The sequence below is a fragment of the Tachysurus fulvidraco genome, chromosome 4 (assembly GCF_022655615.1).
Source record: "Tachysurus fulvidraco isolate hzauxx_2018 chromosome 4, HZAU_PFXX_2.0, whole genome shotgun sequence".
Classification (NCBI taxonomy): domain Eukaryota; kingdom Metazoa; phylum Chordata; class Actinopteri; order Siluriformes; family Bagridae; genus Tachysurus; species Tachysurus fulvidraco.
In genome coordinates, this window is record NC_062521.1 from 27,321,197 (window position 1) to 27,341,659 (window position 20,463).

The window sequence follows — 20,463 nt, forward strand, 5'->3', positions numbered from 1 at the left end:
GAATTCATGAATATTTTGCCTTAGGCATCATATTATGCAATTCGGTGCCTTTTGTTCAGTTTTTTTTCTATTTGTTCAGAAATACCAAGAAATACCAATTTAGTTAATGTTCTGTGAAAAAAGAATTATGGAATATTCCAAAAATCTATTTTTCACAGAGCAATTACAGAACATTTGTTTCAGCACCACAGCCAGCAGCGATCAATGCAATGCAATGAAACCCAAACTTAATTTAGTTTCTCTATGCCAAAATAACCAGATATTTTGTGACAGACTGCCATATGTGCACTGTAGCACAGATAACAAGTTGATCATCCAATGGATTTACACATAATAACGTCAGTTACAAAACAAATGTTAGGATTTACAAACAAATGAAGTCTGTTTCTCATATTTTCTGACAGTTATGAAGCCTAGTGCTTGATTAAATAAATCTCATTTAATGGTGATTCAAAACTATAAATGTTTTTAAAAGCAGAATCTGTCAGTGAACAAATATGAAGATTTTAGAAAAATAAGACCAGGTTAACAACAATGTTTGAAAATCTTATTAATCTGTTAGAGAGAGAATTTAAAGTCATAGTCAACTTATATTCTTTCATTTCAACTTTTGGGCCCATTTGTTGAAATTTAACCTGAAATTGTGAATATAAATATGTAGCCTATAGTTTTTGCAATATTTATGCCACAGGGCCTTTTTTTCTGATAGGTCTAGAGCACCAAATAGAAGGCTTATATGAATGTTCTCATTTCATCTTTTCTTTTTTTATAGCAGATGTTGTATAGCACAGAGACTCGTGTGGCAGATATTCCACATAGTCTAACGCTTGTTGACAGAAGCATCTGGTTGTATATGTTTTATATTATTCATGAGTGTACAGATATTGTTTCCATTATTCATTTTATTGTGGGAAGTTGGTAGCTCAGTGTTGGACACCTGATTGAAAAGTTGTGAATCCCAGGTCCACCAAGCTGCCACTGCCGGGTCCCTGAGCAAGGCCCATAACCCAAAATTACTCAGCTGTATAAAGGAGATAAATATAAGTCACTTTGGATAAAGGTGTGTGCCAAATGCTCTAAATGTTGCAAAATTTGTATGGCTGCTATTTGTTAAACCTGCTTGAACTGTGATTATTCAAGATGTGATGATAACATTTTGTCTATTTATATCCGATTACCCATAATTTAACAATTCCACTGCATAAGTGCATTGTATAAGGCAAAAGCTATTTGTTGATTAATTTGTATAAATAAAATATAAAAAGTAATAAATCTAAACATTTCTAATGTTAAATTATATTTATCCATTGGTTCTTCCTCTCCTGTGGTAAATCACATCATGTAACTAACTAGAGCCTCGCAACTGAGTCGCTTTCGACAAAACTGATCATTTCTTAACTACAGTAGTGAAATTATCACTCCCACGTTCACATATTTTTGACAATGAATTAAAAAGATTATTGTCTGCTACAGCTTCAGCTATAGTTTGTGTGTGTGTGTAGCAATTAATTCAAAAGTGAGTCTGCATATCATTTATAAACAAAAAGATTTATTACCTATAATAATTATTCATTCCCTATATAACTCTAAGACTTGTTTTTTTTTCACTGAATAATAGAAATGTTCCACAGCCCTCACAAACCTTCCCTGACTGACAGGTTAAACAATGGCAAACTTGGCATACACATCAGACTGAAGTCTTTTATTAATATTACCATGCAAGTCTAATTAGTATTGGCTAATAGTTGAGACACATGGAGAAAAGAATACCTTTTTTCTCATTGTCTGGACAAATAACACTGTTCTATTTTTATTATATGATTTTTTTTTTCATATTTTCTGGGGACAAACTGGAGGAGATTAAACTACCCAAATCTTAATTCATTCATTTTCTGTAAAAAAAAATGTTCTGTTATCATGTACGTTGTCTGGCTTAATTGTGCAGAAGCAATTTGGTATATAATGGTTAAAATGAACTTGGAATAATGCATGAAGTGTGACAGAAAGCAGTCCTCAGACAAAAGCTGTTAGGAATAAGAGGTAGCAAGAAGCCAAGCAGCTGCTCATGCAGAAACTGAGACTGATGATTTAAGGCAAATAACACTCACACAAGCACATATCTACATATACACACCAAACTATGATGAACAGTTTTGGTGGAAACAGGAGTTCTGTTAGTTCATAGTAATTCTGCAGTGAGTTAGGCAGCTAATTCTTTTATGTTTTTTATTTTATTTTATGTTATTTTATTTTTTGTATTATTTATTTATTTATTTATTTATTTATTTATTTATTTATTTATTTATTTATTTATTTATTTATTTATTTATTTATTTATGTCAGGATCTCTTTCAGACTGCTCACCCTTGCATGGACAGTTACTCCTGCTGGATGTGGTTTGTCCTTTGTGGAGGTATGCAGCTGTTATCCTTGATGGTGGGATTCTTGATACATCACAAAGACTTGCAGTCCTATTTACAAACAGATGCACCGGTAAACAGAACACACGCCAAGAATTTGTCCTCTTTTAAACTCTGTCTCCCATTATGTTGTGTGGATTGCAAAATTTTAGCTGCTGTAGTAACGGCTGTATTATTATTCAACTAATACAACCTTTATACTCTGTTCTTATTAACACCAGGCTGCACATATAAAGGCATGATACCTCCAGAAATATACTGGCCAGCATTTTAGTTTATTGTCCAAACCCTGTACATACATACATACATACATACATACATACATACGGACAGACGGACAGATAGATAGATAGATAGATAGATAGATAGATAGATAGATAGATAGATAGATAGATAGATAGATAGATAGATAGATAGATAGATAGATAGATAGATAGATAGATAGATAGATAGATAAAACTAATTAATCCAGATGTGGTAAAGTATAAGGAATATGAGAATAAAATAGGAATAAACACAGCAGAGATTCTGAAATAACAATAAAGGCACTGCCAAACAGAAATGAAGATCTTATGTCTTTCATAAATTTATTTTGAGAGCTACCCTTTCACCAAGCAGTGAAATAGAAACTCCTAACCATGTTAAATACAGCACTTCATGTTCAACACTTCCCATTATGCTTAAAGCAAATTTATACCTCTGTCTGCAAACAGGTATCCAATTAAGATAGAAGACTGAGCGTTGGCAATTAGAAAGCACTTTCTAATTATTGTGAAGAGCATTTCAGAGCTCATCGATTCACTGCTGTAATTGAGCTTTCACACTGACATTGTATATGTTCACTGAAAAAATGAGAACTTTATGTGCTTTCACTATAATTTAATTATAGCAAATTGTGAATGAAAAAGCAGGCTAAAACACCATTTGCAATTCCAATAAACTCTCCCATTCTCCCGTATTCTAGAAGTGTTATGAGTAAAGGAGTTTGAGACGTGCTTTTAATCGATCTCAATTCAGTAATAAGACCGAGTATAAACAACAAGTGACGTGATTACTTTAGAGAAAGAACACCAACAGACCCAAGCATTCTAGCAATTAATGAAATGCAGAAGGCAGATTTGAATGAACCAATAAATCAACAGTATTAAAGGGTGTTAAAGGTGACGGTCATATCTCGTTTAGTACTAAAGTTACGTTAGCGTAATACATCAAGGATGTTTCTTAAGCATTTTTACTTCCTCTTCAAAATAATTGAAAAAAATTTTTTTAAAACTTATAGTCACAGAATTACTCAAAAGAATCAAGAATATTCCAACATTAGTACAGGGTACAGCACAATCACATAAATAATGGAATAAAGCAGGCAAGTTTATCTTGTTTTGATATGTAATATGATTAACACAGCAAATTACTGCATCCTTCAATGCACCTGCATTTGCTACCAAGAGCATCTGGGCAATGCTGAGCAATGTTCTTCTTTTTCTTATTTATGGAGATCATGCATATTTAATTTTTTTTTTTCACATTATGAGCTACATTCTATTATAGATGTGTGTTCGTGTATTCTATAGATATCTAACCTGCTGAAACAATGCAATATACATGACTTACATAAATATGAAATAGAAGAGATTTGCTCTGAATTTTCTAGACCCCTGTGACTGGCCGATGATTAAATGAATTAACATCTGAAAACGGTATTAAAGAGCAAAAAACTACATAAAGTAAACTACATAAAGTTCATTTTCAATAACTTATCACAAACAAAATATTAATGAATCTCTATCATGCAAGTTTCTGCTGTTATATTACCCCAAAGCAAATATAATATGTGCAGTGGATTTTAATGCATAAATCTCGCACCAACAAAAAAGGCTTTGGAAGTACAGTCACTATAGTGTCCCAAAATTCTCCATACATACAGGAGATGAAATATCTTTAGCAAAAATATATTCCAAAAATTAATATACTTATTTTTCTCAAGGTTGGGATGCACTTTACATGGAATTTACAGGAAACATAAGGAAAGGTTACGTTTTGAATCTGGTTCTTTCCCTTGCCATTGTTTATCCTGAATGTATGTATTTCTATATAGCCGCACTAGCTGAATGAAATTGAATTGAATTGAAATATCATCCAAATAAGTTTGGAATGTTAGTCCCTTCCTTTCACCTTACCTATATTTCTGTGCAAAATGTTTGCAGCACTGGGGTATCCACCGTATGTACTGGAAATATACTGAAAATATAGAAAAATTCCTATTATATTCTCCCAGAATATACATTCAAAATGAATGTTTGATGTGTCATAATAATTTATAGTACAAAACTCAATAACAGTCATTTCCCTCTTCATAACTTATTCCAAACTCATTATACAAGAGATTATTTACCCTCATTGTGGAATTTGACATGTGGATGAACATTCAATCATTTGATGCACTCTTCTCCTTCTCCCATTGTTCTTTTGACTCACGCTTTATGGTACCACGTCTCTCTGCTTTGACAACAATGGGAACTGCAATTACACCAGCTCTGTTCCTCTTGTCACATTGCGGGCAAATGGAGGGTGAAGATAACATTGTTTGTCTTCTTGGTTTTTACATAATTGCAGTAGATTAAGACAGGATTTGTGCGAGAATCGCTGAAAGAGTCCTCCTCTTGTCTGTTGACTTAGATGGGATAATAATGAATGTGTCATCCAGCTCTGTATAAAACTCTATCACCATTGCTACTGCTAGTTTCAATCCTCAATGATATCAGGGTTAGCACATATTTATCAATACTGTCCATTTCATAAAAATGAAGGAAGGAATGAACTATTACTGCACAATAGCAGTAAAATAAGAGTCAGAGAAATGAGAATAGAGAAGAGAGTAAAAATTTGCATTTTATTTCTCATGAAAGAGTAATACTAGAAAGAGGTTTTAAATCTACTATCATTCAGAAAACTGCACATTCCCTCAATTTTCTTTACAGATAAAAGTACAGATAAAAGGAAACTGAATCTGATCCCAGATGCTTCTCTCTGTCCTGCACTGCTGCTTAAGATGAGTTTTCCTTCATATACTTTTAATCTGTATTTTCATAAATTAAAAACTTTTAGAGAATCAATAGGGTGCTCTGAATTCATTATGGTACAAACACATTTCACATTCAGCTAACGCCTTTAAAAAGTGGCTCTGAGCTATGAAGCCCTTTTGAATGTTCCAGGCAAAAATATAAAAGCTGGGTGAAGGGCTAATAGCAGAAAGGCCAACCATCAAACTGCATTAGATTTTTGAGCACGCGAGCGTGTCACATCTGCACAGAGTCGCCTGCTTCAGGCCAAAGCAACACAAAACCACAAACCAGATACACAAAACAGGAGCAATTACAAAATTCAGTTAAATGTTTTCTTCAGTTTTTAATCCAGCAAACTCAAACCCAGTGTGGTGTAGTTGGATTTTGTGCAAAGCCATTTAAAGGGACTTAAATCAAACTCTGTATGAATACACTTTTAATTTTTCATACAAAGTGAGCCGAATGAATTTTCATCTATTTGCAAGCATAGGGGCATGATGCTCAGAGCACACTGATGTTTTTTAATCAGACATCCAGGAAGTATGCAGAGAAAATACTGCAGCGGTCACCTAGCAACCTTGAAAGTGAAATTTTACCATGCAGAGACGCATATTGCACCAAACATTTTTCTAAAACTGGACATATTGCACAATTTGGCCAGTGACAGTAGTGATGATGGAAAAAGTTTGTTATTGTGCCATAACTTCAAACTTCAGGTAGAAGAAATTACTCAAAGACCTCAATGACTCAAGAACATCGAGAACCAAGACCACATGATGACACTTTGCATGCTTAAGAAAGCGTTTCACATCTTCATTATACCGTAGCACAGAGCTACAGAAGAATAGTCTGCAATCAAAATAATTCATTTCAGTCATCATTATGTAGTGATAAACAATATTAAACTGTCCAGTAGTCTGGTTTTGATTATATCACTTTATTTTTTAATAGTACTCATGACTTTCCCTTCTTTCAAGGAATCAGCTACCACAGAATAGCTGTAACGTAAAGAAATTGCTTAGTTTTCAGTCATACGTATGTAACAATATCATATTTAACTTTCATTGCCCAGGCTTGCCTACAGTATAAACAATTGTAATTTTAATAGTAACGTCCTACATATGAAGTAAATACACTGACTGTACAAAGACAAAAACCTAATACATCTGTGTTTATTCAGTTAAATTTTATTTGTGTAGCACTTTTAACAATGGACATGATCTCAAAGCAGCTTTACAGAAACATATACAGTAAAAAAAATGAAGGTGGTGAGGAAACACTCCTTGAGAGAAACCTTGAGAGGATCCAGACTCAAAAGTGAACCTCATCTGTGTGACACCGGACAGTGTGATTATAAAATCATGTCCTTTCTACAACTGTGCATAGTCAACTGGAGTTGTGTAGTAACAAGGAGATTTGAGCAAACTATAAATCCGCTTAATGTCTGAATTCAGTATAGGTTTAACAGTAATTCTGTCCTGCTAAAGTCAAATTTTCAACAACAGAATGCAAACCCGACCGCCGCAACAGCGTTTCAGAGCCGGCACCATATTTGTTCTATCGACAGCAGCCACATGAGTCTACAAGCCACCAACATGTGATTTGTCATCAGCATCGGCGAGCACCACCAAGTGATGTGACTCCAACCAGAAGTAGTAAATTTTTATTTATTTTTTCTTTTTTGGTTACTACTCATCTCATGTAGACTCAAATTTCAGTGTCTCCAACCCAGCTACAATATAGTCTATAAACACCACTGTCTTCTCCACCATTACAGCTCTCAAAAGCATGGGAAACCTTGTTGTAAATACAATACACTAAAATAAGCAACAACAATGTGGTGTTATCAAATGACAGCAGGTCTTAGAGTGATTTATTCCTCAAATCTATTTGAAAGCAAGACCTGTCAATATTTTACCCATTTATAGTTGATAAAAAATATATGATAAAGTGTCCTATAATAAATCAAATGACTTTATTTAAACTTGTATATCTATGATGTACCCCATCCAGGGTGTATCCTGCCTTGATGCCCGATGACGCCGAGAATAGTTCGGATAAGCGGTAGAAAATGAATGAATGAATGTATGATGTATTCTTAGCTATTTGGCTGTGTTTCTCATAGAAGCTGATTGGAATGCCATCTCTCTACTGAGGCATGAGACTTCATTTCCAACATTCCCTGTGCTTAGAAAGCTCCTTTTTAGTTGTTACTATAGAACATAACATTCAAATAAGAACAAGTACATTCATATAAATAATCTAAACTTCTTACCAAGCAGAAAGGAGAATTAAAAGCCCTGTTGTAAGCCTTTCTTTGTTAAGCAATAAAAGGTCTGACAGATAATAAAATGTTGTGGTACTCTCTTAAGAATATGCTTATCTGATACTGAGGCTAAACTCAAAATAAATTGCACCGAGGGAGAGGATATTATTCACATCCCCAACACTCTGTGTAGATTTGTGCAGGAGAAGCTAAAGGTTGATAAAATATACCTCACAGAAGCATGAAACTCGCAGCACCTGGCAAATAGCTCCATTTTGTGTTTGAAAATAGACATGGATGAATAACTAAACATCTGACACCATTTTTCTTCAAGCTCCTTCTGGCCATTTTTTTCTCCTCCATGCTCTGTTAAACATTTTTAGAGGTGGAAATTCAACTGAATTTTTTCCTTCTGTGGAAACTGGAAGGTAAGATCAGACACATGAACATCTTTGTAATGAATTGATGTCCGATGACATCTGATGAACAAACATATGCTCATGTGTTTCAGTATGAACATAGAGAGGGATTAATTGCTTGCCATGTTCTAAGACTAAATGATATTTAAAGCAAAAATAATCACTATCTTTTTTCCACTTTAACTTTAAACTGCTGAGTGAGTGTGTGTCTTTTCCCAGTTGTGTGTACACTAAGTAAGCCTATTAGCATTTCTTTATTAACACTATATTCATGTTCCTCGCTGTGGGGGCGAATTGTGATTAAGGAGCTGCTGCTGCTGTTCCAGTTTGTGTTGATAACAATCTCATTACAGGCTCCATGTTAGGGTCACAGCTCTAATGTTCCTCTGGAGAGATTAAAAAATAAGAGAGATCCCCAACACACACACACACACACACACACACACACACACACACACACACACACACACACACACACACACACACACACACACACACACACACACACATAGAAAACAATGAACATGAATGTTTCTCAGTACAAACTTTCTCTTACTCACTAATTATCACCCTTCTACCAGTTTTCTTCTTAGGTATGATTGCAGATTTTAGTTTAAGTTTAAATCCTTTAACAACAGACATTAACGATCTGCTTTATAGAGAAAGAATGGATTTACATTTACCGTGTTTTTTCCTCATTTATACAGCTGAGCAAGTGAGGGATAGGGGCCTTGCTCAGGGGCCCAGACATTGCAGCTTGGTGGAATTGGGATTAAAACTCACAACCTTTCAATCGGTTCCAAACCAGTGAGCTACAATTAAATCCTTAAATGAGTCAGAAATTACATTATAGTCAAAACTGACATAAGTGAAGAAAAAACCCTGAAAAGTCATATGGCAGAAACCTTATGAGTGAGAAGTGAGTGAGTGAGTGAGATAGTGAGAGTGAGAGTGAGAGTGAGAGTGAGAGAGAGAGAGAGAGAGAGAGAGAGAGAGAGAGAGAGAGAGAGAGAGAGAGAGAGAGAGAGAGAGACAGGTTGAAAAGACTAAAAAGACAAACCTCCTTCAGAAGAGGGAAACTCAGACTTGTCCTCTTAGAACAAATCTGTAGAACAATCTAAAACCACAATCAATCAGTCTAGTGCAGTTTCACCAAAACTTGGTAACAATGGATTTGTCTCTAAAAATATAACACATAAGTTTGTTCTTGAATGATTGTAGTTTGGGTGAAAACTTGCATACATCCAGTAGAAAAGCTTCTGAAATGCCTCGGCCAGATTTCCTAAACCAGCCATGACTTGCACACCCTCCAAGATAATGCTGATGTTCTCCTTGCCATCTCTCTTGCAGAATGCTGCACATTCCCACACAGTAAAATAAACATGAAATATTTAATTATGATGGTAAGTCATTATAAAGTTCATTTGGGTAATTTCCTTATAAGAGCTTAAAATGTATAGACATCAGGAAGTAAACCATTTCTAGGTTTATTACTGTGTAAACACTAACTCCCCATAATATGATGTTTCAGTGGACTGTATACAATTTAACTAATGACAGACAGGATGTTTTCACAAATGTTCACAATGGTTTATTTATTTTATTTACACTGCTGACACTAGTTCAATACAGCTAAAACAGAAATACAGCTTAAACACTGCTTTGTTGAACGCATTACATTCCTCATGTAAAAATGTTTGTTAACATGAGGAATGTAGTGCATTCAAAAAAGGCTGTATTTCTATTTTTGTAAATAAAAATAAAAATGTAAAATGCAGTTTTCTGAAAACCATAAATATCTGAAATATATTTAGACACTTACATTGTACTCCTGCATGAGGTCTTACTCCTTTTCACCCAAATAATAGACCAAGCAACTGTAAGAAATTACAGAAAATGCACCCAAATTCCACTCCAAGGTACACATCTAAAAGAGCTCATTCGTAAAAAGTATCATAAGGTAATACGTTTAGGATTCTAAACGCATAAACTTGATTTAATTATAAATATGGGAATGGCAGCAGGACATTAAGGATCACCATGAAAGAAGTGTTTATGTGACTGCGATTAACATTTAAAGTGACCACTTGGTTGATAACAATTCCAAGCCAAGGCCTACATGGCCGCGATTACCATTTAAAGACATCAGCTAGACAACAAGGTGTAGCCCAGCCATTTGGGAGACATTCAGTTCTTACACTCAATACACCTTCAAAGTAGAATCTCATTTAAACTACAAAGAGGAAACATAAAATGCGTGAGCAGGATTTGCTCTGGGTTCTTACTGACTCCGACAAACCCAAAGTACGCCATGAATTTTGTCACTGCTATGCGGGAATAAACTTCTTGTTCTTTATTAAGATCTTCAACATCATCGTCTTATTTTTACACAACGCATTTTTTCTTACACAACGGAGGACATCTCTTGTGTCATCTATGTTTTGTGAGATCTGAGGCAACCAAAGTATAGTAAATATTAACCAATAATGAAAAATACAGATATTATATTATTCAATACCTTCTATATGGCACCCATTCACTTCTTCAAAACCTGACTGAGTGATGCTCCTTTGCTGGAAAATATTGTGAAAAGTTTAGGAGTGTAGTAATCCAACATCTGCATAAATGTTGGATTAAAGTGCAGGCTGGTAATTCTCCTAAATTCTTCATTAAACTGAAAAATTAAACATTTATTATAAATATGTTCAGCAGACAACCACAATATTATCTGTGATGGTGTTTAATGACAATACAAGAAATTTAAAATGCCCGGAGAACGTCAAACAGAGCAGGCCAGTGATCTCTGCAACACTAGGGCACCTCATGTCAAGTATGAAACACTGCATATATTACATGTAAGGGTTAATTGTTTCAAAATTCTAACCTGATTTTACAATCAAAGCGAATATATGAGCATATAAGTTCTCTTAAAAATGAATGATGATGATTTTGCCTTAGCGATCAACATGTGCATTCTAGTTACAGCACGTGTGAGCAGCTCAAGTTAGTTATTACCAGCTCAAGATCAGACTATTGTTCCTACTTTCACAACAAAACAGAAAACATATTTGGATACCTTTATTTTAAAACACCCGATTCAACTCAACAGAGTGAACACTACGTGTGTATCTGAATAGAGCTAATTTAATAAATAATAATAAATGTAGGGGGCATGGTGGCTTAGTGGTTAGCACATTTGCCTCACACCTCCAGGGCTGGGGGTTTGATTCTCACCTCCGCCTTGTGTGTGTGGAGTTTGCATGTTCTCCCCGTGCCTCGGGGGTTTCCTCCGGGCATGGGCATAAATCCCGGGGGGGACGGAGGGGTCGAGTATAAAATTATGCACCTGAACTAGCGTGAACATAACGTGTCTTTCCTGAAAGAGCTTATTTAAGAAATGAGAATAAATGTATAAGTTATTAAGCCTCACCTCTTAACGTGTTCACTGCTCCTCCGTCTGCTTCTTCAAAATGTCCTCTGATCACTGCCATTGTTTAGATTCAAATGAAGACATCTCAATCAAAACCGCATAATTGAACCAATTCTCTTAAAATAAACATGAAGTCTTCTTATCTCAATTTTATTAGCATAATTGGTTCCTCAACTCAAGCTTAAAAATTACACAGGTTTGCTTTAAAAAAATAAAATAAAAAAGACGTGAAATGTATCTCTTGATTTGATTAGTGAAATGTTCTCAATATCACACACTCAGGCAGTGTGTGTGTGTGTGTGTGTGTGTGTGTGTGTGTGTGTGTGTGTGTGTGTGTGTGTGTGTGTGTGTGAGAGTGTGTGAGAGAGTGTGTGAGTGAGTGAGTGAGTGAGTGAGTGAGTGAGTGAAAGAGAGAGAGAGAGAGAGAGAGAGAGAGAGAGAGAGAGAGAGAGAGAGAGAGACAGGATGAAAAGACTAAAAAGACAAACCTGCACATTGACAGGGTCAGAGCTCACCATCAGACCTGAGGTTGTGTCTCCATGGGAGAGTCTGAAAGGAGCTTTACATCATAGAAGTTCACGGAAATGTACTAGACTGCAAATTTTCTTGGACTTCTAGCAGTGTGTGTTTAACTTTTCTTGACAGAAACGTTTGCGTTTCTCTGATAAACTCCAATGAAATGAAAAAAGGATGCTGATAACAACGATAGTGTTTATAGCTGCTATAATGTAATCAATAATTTAAACTAATTTACTATAAACAAATTAAAAGTATGAAGTGCCATTTAGAATGCTAGTATTGGAGACCAGGGACAGTTGCAGGGGCAGTTCTAGGATTTCATCTTTAGGGGGTTCAGCCCTTAGTGTGAATTTAAAACAAGAAGAGTTTTATATTATATATTATATGACTACATAGTAAGCTAAAAGTTATGGTATTATTTAAAATGGCAAAAGAGGACACCAAAATTTTATGCATGATGTAATGATGCCAGTCTTGAATCAACGTCAATTTACGTCAATTTATTAAAATCAGTTCATGTATGCGAACAGTGTGTCCAATGAATGCAGTCATTAATAAAAAAATATTCACAAGACAAGACCAAATCAGTAAATGTTATTTTTATTTAGTATTGAATGGATTGTTTGCATTAATATTTTGTTTGTGCTATAAACTCTGGTCATAAGAATAGTGAAATTTCACTGCTTTTGGTTGCCGTCTTTGCGTCTTTTCGCCGATTAACGTTATAGATGAACGCCTCTAGCTGACTGCGCGTGCACGCTGCGCGTAAATGTGCTTCTCCGTTCAAATAAAGCAGGCAGCTGAAGACGCACTTTTGAAAGACTACAACATACTTGTAAAGTAAAGTTTAAAAAAAATCGCTCTTGTATCAAACTGATAAATAATTTTCTTTCCCATCGACGAGTCCTACATTTTAACGTAATTTTTATTGTTTATTTATAAATGTAAAAATTATACTTAGGGTGGCTAAGATCACAGACAGGGGGCTGGAGCCACCCCTGGACAGTTGTAACACTTTTTGCAATTTTAGCAATACATACAAAACAAAGAACATTTTTACTCTAACATGCTTTACTGAGCTAACTCTGTCAGGAAGATTCAAATGTAGCTCCCTTTATGCCAAAAAAAGGAGGGAAACTAACTGAGCATGTGCACAGTGTGTCATCACTCTAGGTTGTTTCTGATTGGAGGAATTCAAGGTGTTACAACCGTCCCCTGTTACAACTGTCCCTGGTCTCCCCAGCTGCTCAGTAACATGTGAATATTTTTGCGCGTGCGTAAACCATGAACGCGCATTTGATGACCACACGGTAAAAGTTTAGAAGCTGTCGGAATGTTGATATTCATCGTACACAAAGATATCTACATGTAAGGTAAAGAAATATGTTTCGTTCTGCTCTGTTCTGTTTGTTTACCCCGTAACGTGCTTTTGGTGTGTCTTTGTCCGCGACGCCACCGAGTCTCCTGTTTACTGTACGTAATTAACCCGATTCTCACGCTCACACGCCACACTCCCATTTTCTCACGCAGACTCGTGCAGCATTGAGGAAAAAAAATCGCGCCGCTTGATCTCGCAAAACAACGTGCAGAGAGACCAGACAGATAGTGTAATGAGTTTTTTGTGAAATTTATTCCCATAAACTGTGTAGTCAGCCGTTCTCCCTCCCATCTGCACCGTGTGAATTGTGAACGCCGGCAGGTCAGTGAGTTACAGGGCGCTCCGTGTCTCCGTCCAGTTTAGGCTAGTAACTAATAGGCCTGTGTTGTTTATATAGTTTATATAGAATGAAGTTAGCATTAGCAGAGTTGTTTGTTTTGCAGTACTGAGCAGTTATTTTACATAACTTTATCATATAAAACAGTACAAAAGCATTTCCAGATGACAAATATCTGGACATGCCTAGTAGTTAAAACCTCTTACCTGTCCCCCCCCCCATGATTTTCGCCTAGATGACATACCCACATAAAAAGTGGTACAGCTCCCATATACTTTGACACACAGAGGTGAGCTTGGTCTCATTGCAAAGAAGAGAGTCTCTAGTTTCTGATTCTAAGCCTTACTGACACAGAGTTACAGAGGCTAGTATGGAGGATTTTTATTTCCGTCTGAGTTGTTTACCTGATAAACTAATTACATACATTGCTGTATTTAATGATTTTTGGTAAACAACAACTGAGGGTCATAGCCCACATGTCTTGGCTTTCACCAAAAAAAATATGAAGTCAAAAGACTCAAACATGGATTTTATATGAATATTTTTCTACGGACATGACCGTCCGTTCAGGTTTTTCTTGTTTATTTGTTTACTGTACTGTATAACTTTGTATAAAAAGACTGCATGCTTAGTTCAAAAGTCCTAGAACAAAGAGAATCCCTCTGCCTAGAAGTCTGTTGTGAAAAAATGCCTGTAAACTGACACCCTGAGGCGTGAGAGTGTGAAAAGTTCGAGAATTGCGCAATAAAGTTGAAAAAAATTAATATGCGCATTCTCATTGCACAGCCCGAACTCACCAGATGTATCATGTTGCATCTCGTTGGAATCGTCTCCTTATTGGCTAAAGAGCTATGACGCTCGCGAAACATCAAATCGCTACTGGAGGGAGCAATTGTCAGTCAAAGGGAGGGTCACCCACATAGCATGGAGAGACCTCATTGGCTTCTTAGCTGCCTATCTCTGCACCACAGGCACTGGTTGGCTCAATGCGAGAGCTTGTTTGATTCGTTAGAGCCTCGACTACAAATATCACGCGTTTTGAAAGTTTTGTAAGCTTCCAATGAGAAGTAGGAGTCGAACAAAGGGCGGAAGTGAACCCGTGTATTCAGTTTCCGGTCAAAGACTTAATTCTTGTGAGGCGAGCAAAGCGTGTTGGATTAAAAGGCTTACATATTCCAGTTCCTTGGACTCTTGGGGATTTTTACAAGCATTTGTTTTGGAAAATACATTAACATTAGTGACAATGTGAAGAAAGGGAAATTTAAAGACCAGCGTTAAAGGTAAGTAAACAAACCGAACTAGCGCCACCTACTTTCGTTGGCTATCAAATGGTTCAATTACTATGACTGCTATAAATCATATTATGCTTTGTGTGTGCGCTTAATAAAATCCTGAGAGTCTAAGCTTTCAAACAGTATGTAATTTAACCGTGTATTTAGAAGATTTAATGCTTAAAAGTTACAATGAATTTACAATGAAGTTGATGCAGTCTCACCTCCTAGCGGTGGTGGCTCGTTCACGAGACGTCGACGGGTAACAGGTTTAATGTTAATTATTGTTTTCTAAGAACAGAATGTGAAGTCAACGACATCCCATAATAAAATGATTTTATTTTTATCAATCACAACTCATCAATCATGTCCAGATATTTGACTGGTGGACATCCAAATCAATGATTAAGGCTGCAAAATCAGCCATAAGCACTTACAATAGCGCACATGTTAATCACATGTTAATCCTATTTCTGTAAAATGTTTGTGAAAATTAAATGTAATGTAAATCTCACGAAATTCTGTATAGATACCAAATATAATAGCAATATATACTTAATACACTTCTGCTAATGCAAGGATTTTGTGTTTTTTTTCCACACCAAGCCACGCCCCTCCATAAGCCCCTCCCATAACCAAAACCCCACCCCACCCAAAATCTCACTCTAAGCTGAACTAAAAAGTTGGCAGCTCTGCTGTATGTTGTTGTTGTGTGATGTCCGTCTCCTGTTTCTGACAGACCCAAGACTTTGTTTTGTTGGTTTACTTGTATAGTAACCAGTTTAGTCTCCTGATCCTGCTCTGTTACTGAGCTGCTGTTTGCCTTGTTTGGGTTTTTTGTGTATTTTATTTATTTACATTTATTTTATTTATATATTTATTTGCTGTTTTTTTGTTTATTTATATATTAGCTTCTCCAAAATAGCTTGAACGGCACATGTTGAAACCCCAGTCTGCTTTGACATCTTTGCCAGTGAGAGACCTTGCTGATGCAGTATAATTAAATTGGGTCTTGTTGCTGTGCGCAGTCTTGCTATGTTTATGCTGTGACATGAACCTGTCTTCCACGACATCACCTTAGTAGCAGAACTTTTGGCTCTTCCTAAACCTACATTGGGTCATATCTTTTAATTACTGACTGTTTCAGCCGACATAAGAAATTAATGATCGTTATTGAACAAAATCTCTGACTTTGTGCAAGTGTACAAAGTGTACAAGATGCTGTTTTTAAAACCAAAGTGTATTCACACAAAATATTGATTTAATTTAAATTTTTATTTAGTTGCTCACTTTATCTTACATGGAACTTTGCATGTTTCGTTGTTGTTTTTGCTTTTTGGTTGAAGTAGGGATATATGAGGAAAAGAATTCCACTATGCTGTAATGTATATGTGGTGGAGATGAAGGCTTTTATGGTAGAAAATCGGTTAAGGTGATTACTTTAAACTGTGTGAAGAAAGTTTTGGTCTCAAGTGCACAGACCTCAGTGACAAGGATGAATAGACTGGATGTTGTTTTAAGCCTGTGATGGAAACCCAAGAATTAGGTAAAATAAGTCAAGAAGATCAAAGTTCAAATGAAAACAGCAAGTTGCTTTCATTAACATCTCTAACACACACTCAGAAGTGTACATACGAGAGAGAAAACAACACATTTTAATACCTCATTTAATTGTTTCTACTACATAAATGTCATATGTTGCAGCGTGGTCCTGGAGAAACCTTGTTTTATTTCACTGTGTACTGTGTCAGCTATATATGACGACAAAATCTAAAATGACAATAAAAGCTTCTTGACTTCACTTCACTTGCTGACTTTAAAGAGTTTTAAAGAGATTGGGCTGGGGCCCTGCGATGGGTTGGCACTCCGTCCAGGGTGTATCCTGCCTTGATGCCCGATGATGCCTGAGACACAGGCTCCCCGTGACCCGAGAAGTTTGGATAAGCGGTAGAAAATGAATGAATGATTGGGCTGGGTAAAAGAATTGAAATGATAACATTTTGTTACACTTAATGTTCAATAATACTGCAAACATTAATAGAGAACACTGAAATTTATTCAAGACATTTTTCACACTCACTTCATCTATCCACTGTATTTTTGTCCATCTGCCACCCAGCAGAAGGTTTTGAGGCATTCCCTAAAGTTAAGCACTGCCAGTCTGCATCTACATCTAGACTATCAGACTTTGTTCTGCCCGCACACACACAGACACATCCACCAATGTTTATACTGTTAGTTTTGGATTATTGGTTTAGTATAATTTGGTTCATGTCAGACTCGGATGATACGAGGCTATTGGTGTTTAACGATTGTTGATGGATTATCCTGTGACTTTTCTCCCCAGAAATATTTTAAGACGACATCCTGTACTCTGATTTTAGTCTGCTGGAAAGAGGACTGCAGGGAAGCTACTGGGATTTCTGGGAAGAGCTTTCATCTCTGTTCATTTACACTTGGTAAGGCTTTCTTTAAATAAATAAATTCACAATTTTTTTCAGAGTATATATACTGAAAAAAGTGTACATTCTGTATACTGTACCAGATTCAAAGTTTGATCAATGTAATTTAGGAATAATGTGAAGAAAAAAATGTCAAAAATAACAAATATATATAAAACATAGAATACAATAAAGCAAACATTAATATATCAAAGCGTATTGCAGACATGCCTAGTGAAACTGTTTAAATCCACAACATTCTACCATCTTAAAAGACAATTTCACATTGTACCCTATATTCTTATTTTAGCCTCTTTTTAGGAAAGAAGACTGATGTGAAATTAGAACGAAAGAAAGAAAACTTTAGTCTCAGCTCATTTCAGCTCATTTCCACTTGTACTTTCTTTTAATAAACTAAAACATATTTTCTATAACTATTCTAATTACATTTGCTTATTTTATACATTATCTAAGGAGTGTATATTCTAAATGAATAGTTCATGTCTTTACCAGGTTCCAATTTTTTAAACGTGAAACCTTTTAAATGATGCAAAAATGTGTAAAATTTGAGCATCTTTTTAAAAAAGTTAATAGGTTCAGGGAATTACTCAATGTTCTATTGGCTATTGTTACTAAAGGAAATTAAGCTATAATAGTTATCTAGAGACAAAATAATCAGAAACTGTTTGTATTTGGACCAGTTTTATGGATTTTTTTTGTGACTGTGGAACGACACACTTTAAATGTGTTCAGTTGAGGAAAAGCTGCACAAAATATTAACCATGAAGTAATCTGAATCTTTAATGTTTGAAGCCTCTTTGATGGCTGTTCATAGGATCTATTGTTTTATTTGTTTGTTTGTTTGTTTGTTTATTTAAGTTTCTACCTAAAATTCAATTTAAAATTAGGTGTCTAATTTATTGTTGCTTGTGTATAATGTTCCACTACAGAATGAAATGTCACCGTCTGGTTCTCATGACACTAAACTCAGTCAAAAATGGATTGGTGCAAAAAATGGCAAGGAGAGAAATCACCTCTGCTCAATGTGTGGGAAAAGTTTCACACGGAAAAGTACTCTCAATGTACACAAACTGATTCACACTGGAGAAAAACCTTATCAGTGCACAGAGTGTGGGAAGAGTTTTATACAACTAGCTGCTTTTAAAGGCCACCAGTGGGTTCACACAGGAGAGAAGCCACACCCGTGTACAGAGTGTGGGAAGAGTTTTTCAAAGCTGAATCATCTCAAAGTCCATCAGCGCATTCACACAGGAGAGAAGCCGTATCAGTGCCCAGAGTGCGGGATTAGTTTTACACAACAAGTGAATTTAAAATCCCACCAGCGCATTCACACAGGAGAGAAGCCGTATCAGTGCAAAGAATGTGGGAAGAGTTTTACACATCATAGCTCTTTTAAAGCCCACCAGCACATTCACACAGGAGAGAAGCCGTATCAGTGCCCAGATTGCGGGAGTAGTTTTTCACATAATAGTGCTTTTATAAAACATCAGCGCGTTCACACAGGAGAGAAGCCGTATCAGTGCATCGAGTGTGGGAAGAGTTTTGCACAACAAGGGACTGTTAAAATCCACCAGCGCATTCACACAGGAGAGAAGCCGTATCAGTGCATCGAGTGTGGGAAGAGTTTTACACAACAAGGGACTGTTAAAATCCACCAGCGCATTCACACAGGAGAGAAGCCGTATTGGTGCTCAGAGTGTGGGAGGGGTTTTTCTGAACCGGGAAGTCTCAGAGTCCATCAGCGCATTCACACAGGAGAGAAGCCGTATCAGTGCCAAGAGTGCGGGATTAGTTTTACACATAATAGTGCTTTTAAAAATCACCAGCGCATTCACACAGGAGAGAAGCCGTATCAGTGCAACGAGTGTGGGAAGAGTTTTACAGAAATTAGTGCTTTTAAAACCCACCAGCGCATTCACACAGGAGAGAAGCCGTATCAGTGCACGGAGTGTGGGAAGAGTTTTTCACAGCTGAATACTCTCAAAGTACATCAGCGCATTCACACAGGAGAGAAGCCGTATTGGTGCTCAGAATGTGGGAGGGTTTTTTCTCGAAATTATGCTCTTCAAAGGCATCAACTCACTCATGCAAGGAAAAAAATTTGAAACAACAAACCAGTTTACAAAAACACCTGTGAATTCAATCAGGACTGAAGTGCTTCACAAAACAAACCACTCAGAACACACCAGCAAATTCACACAGGAGAAAAAAGAGAACTATTTCTCACTATTTAGGACAAAGTATGCGCTTTAGAAATGTTTGAAATTCGAAACAATATTGGATAATGTTTATCCAAGGCCTCAAGTTCTGTTCTGAGCAATTCTGGGTTTCTGTTTGTTTTTGAAAATCTTTAGCTAGTAAAATTACTGGTGTTTAAAAAAGATATTGTTAACATGGTAAGATTGTTTGTTTTTCTTTAAACACTGCATACAAAGTGTATATATTAAATAAAAACTAAGACTGTAAAATAAGACTCTTTTATTTGCTTTCTATAAATGTATCAATGTTAACATGAAATACATTTTTAAAAGTGAGAGAAAAAATAACTAGCTTATCATTAATTAAAATTCCAAGTTTTATTAATGTTTTAGATTTAATGTGAAAGTCAAATTTTAAATGTAGCAAATATTGATATAATAGATAGAAAAATAGTCATTAATAAGCACATCATGACAGACAGTAATTATTCTCTATTCACAATGTTTTTAGGTTAATAGGTTATAAAAGGTTAATAGGGTTAGATATTAACATGCCATTGGATAGTTTGCTAAAGGAAATTTAGTGATGTGCAAAATAGATGTGTGTATAGATATCTATATAAAGATATACCATTTTTTTTTTTTTTTTTAAGTATTTGTTAATGATGTATATTTTAAGCAATGTTTTAAGCAGTTTAACA

General features: G+C 35.8%; 1 protein-coding gene across 2 annotated transcripts; it reads left to right on the forward strand.

Moving 5' to 3' along the window:
* Positions 1-13,329: 13,329 nt before the first annotated feature.
* Positions 13,330-20,026, forward strand: LOC113662852 (zinc finger protein 239-like). 2 transcript variants are annotated; one of them, XM_027178014.2, is made up of 3 exons: positions 13,330-13,489; positions 17,450-17,561; positions 18,494-20,026. In XM_027178014.2, the coding sequence occupies exon 3, from the start codon at positions 18,500-18,502 to the stop codon at positions 19,667-19,669; it is 1,170 nt and encodes a 389-aa protein (XP_027033815.2). In that variant the 5' UTR covers positions 13,330-13,489; positions 17,450-17,561; positions 18,494-18,499; the 3' UTR covers positions 19,670-20,026. The 2 variants fall into 2 exon arrangements, with proteins under 2 accessions (XP_027033815.2, XP_047668526.1); XM_047812570.1 differs by lacking the exon at positions 13,330-13,489 and adding an exon at positions 14,843-15,111.
* Positions 20,027-20,463: the final 437 nt, after the last annotated feature.

Coding starts and splice junctions, on each gene's coding strand:
- LOC113662852 (XM_027178014.2), top strand. CDS start 18,500: ATGTCACCGTCTGGTTCTCATGACACTAAACTCAGTCAAAAATGGATT.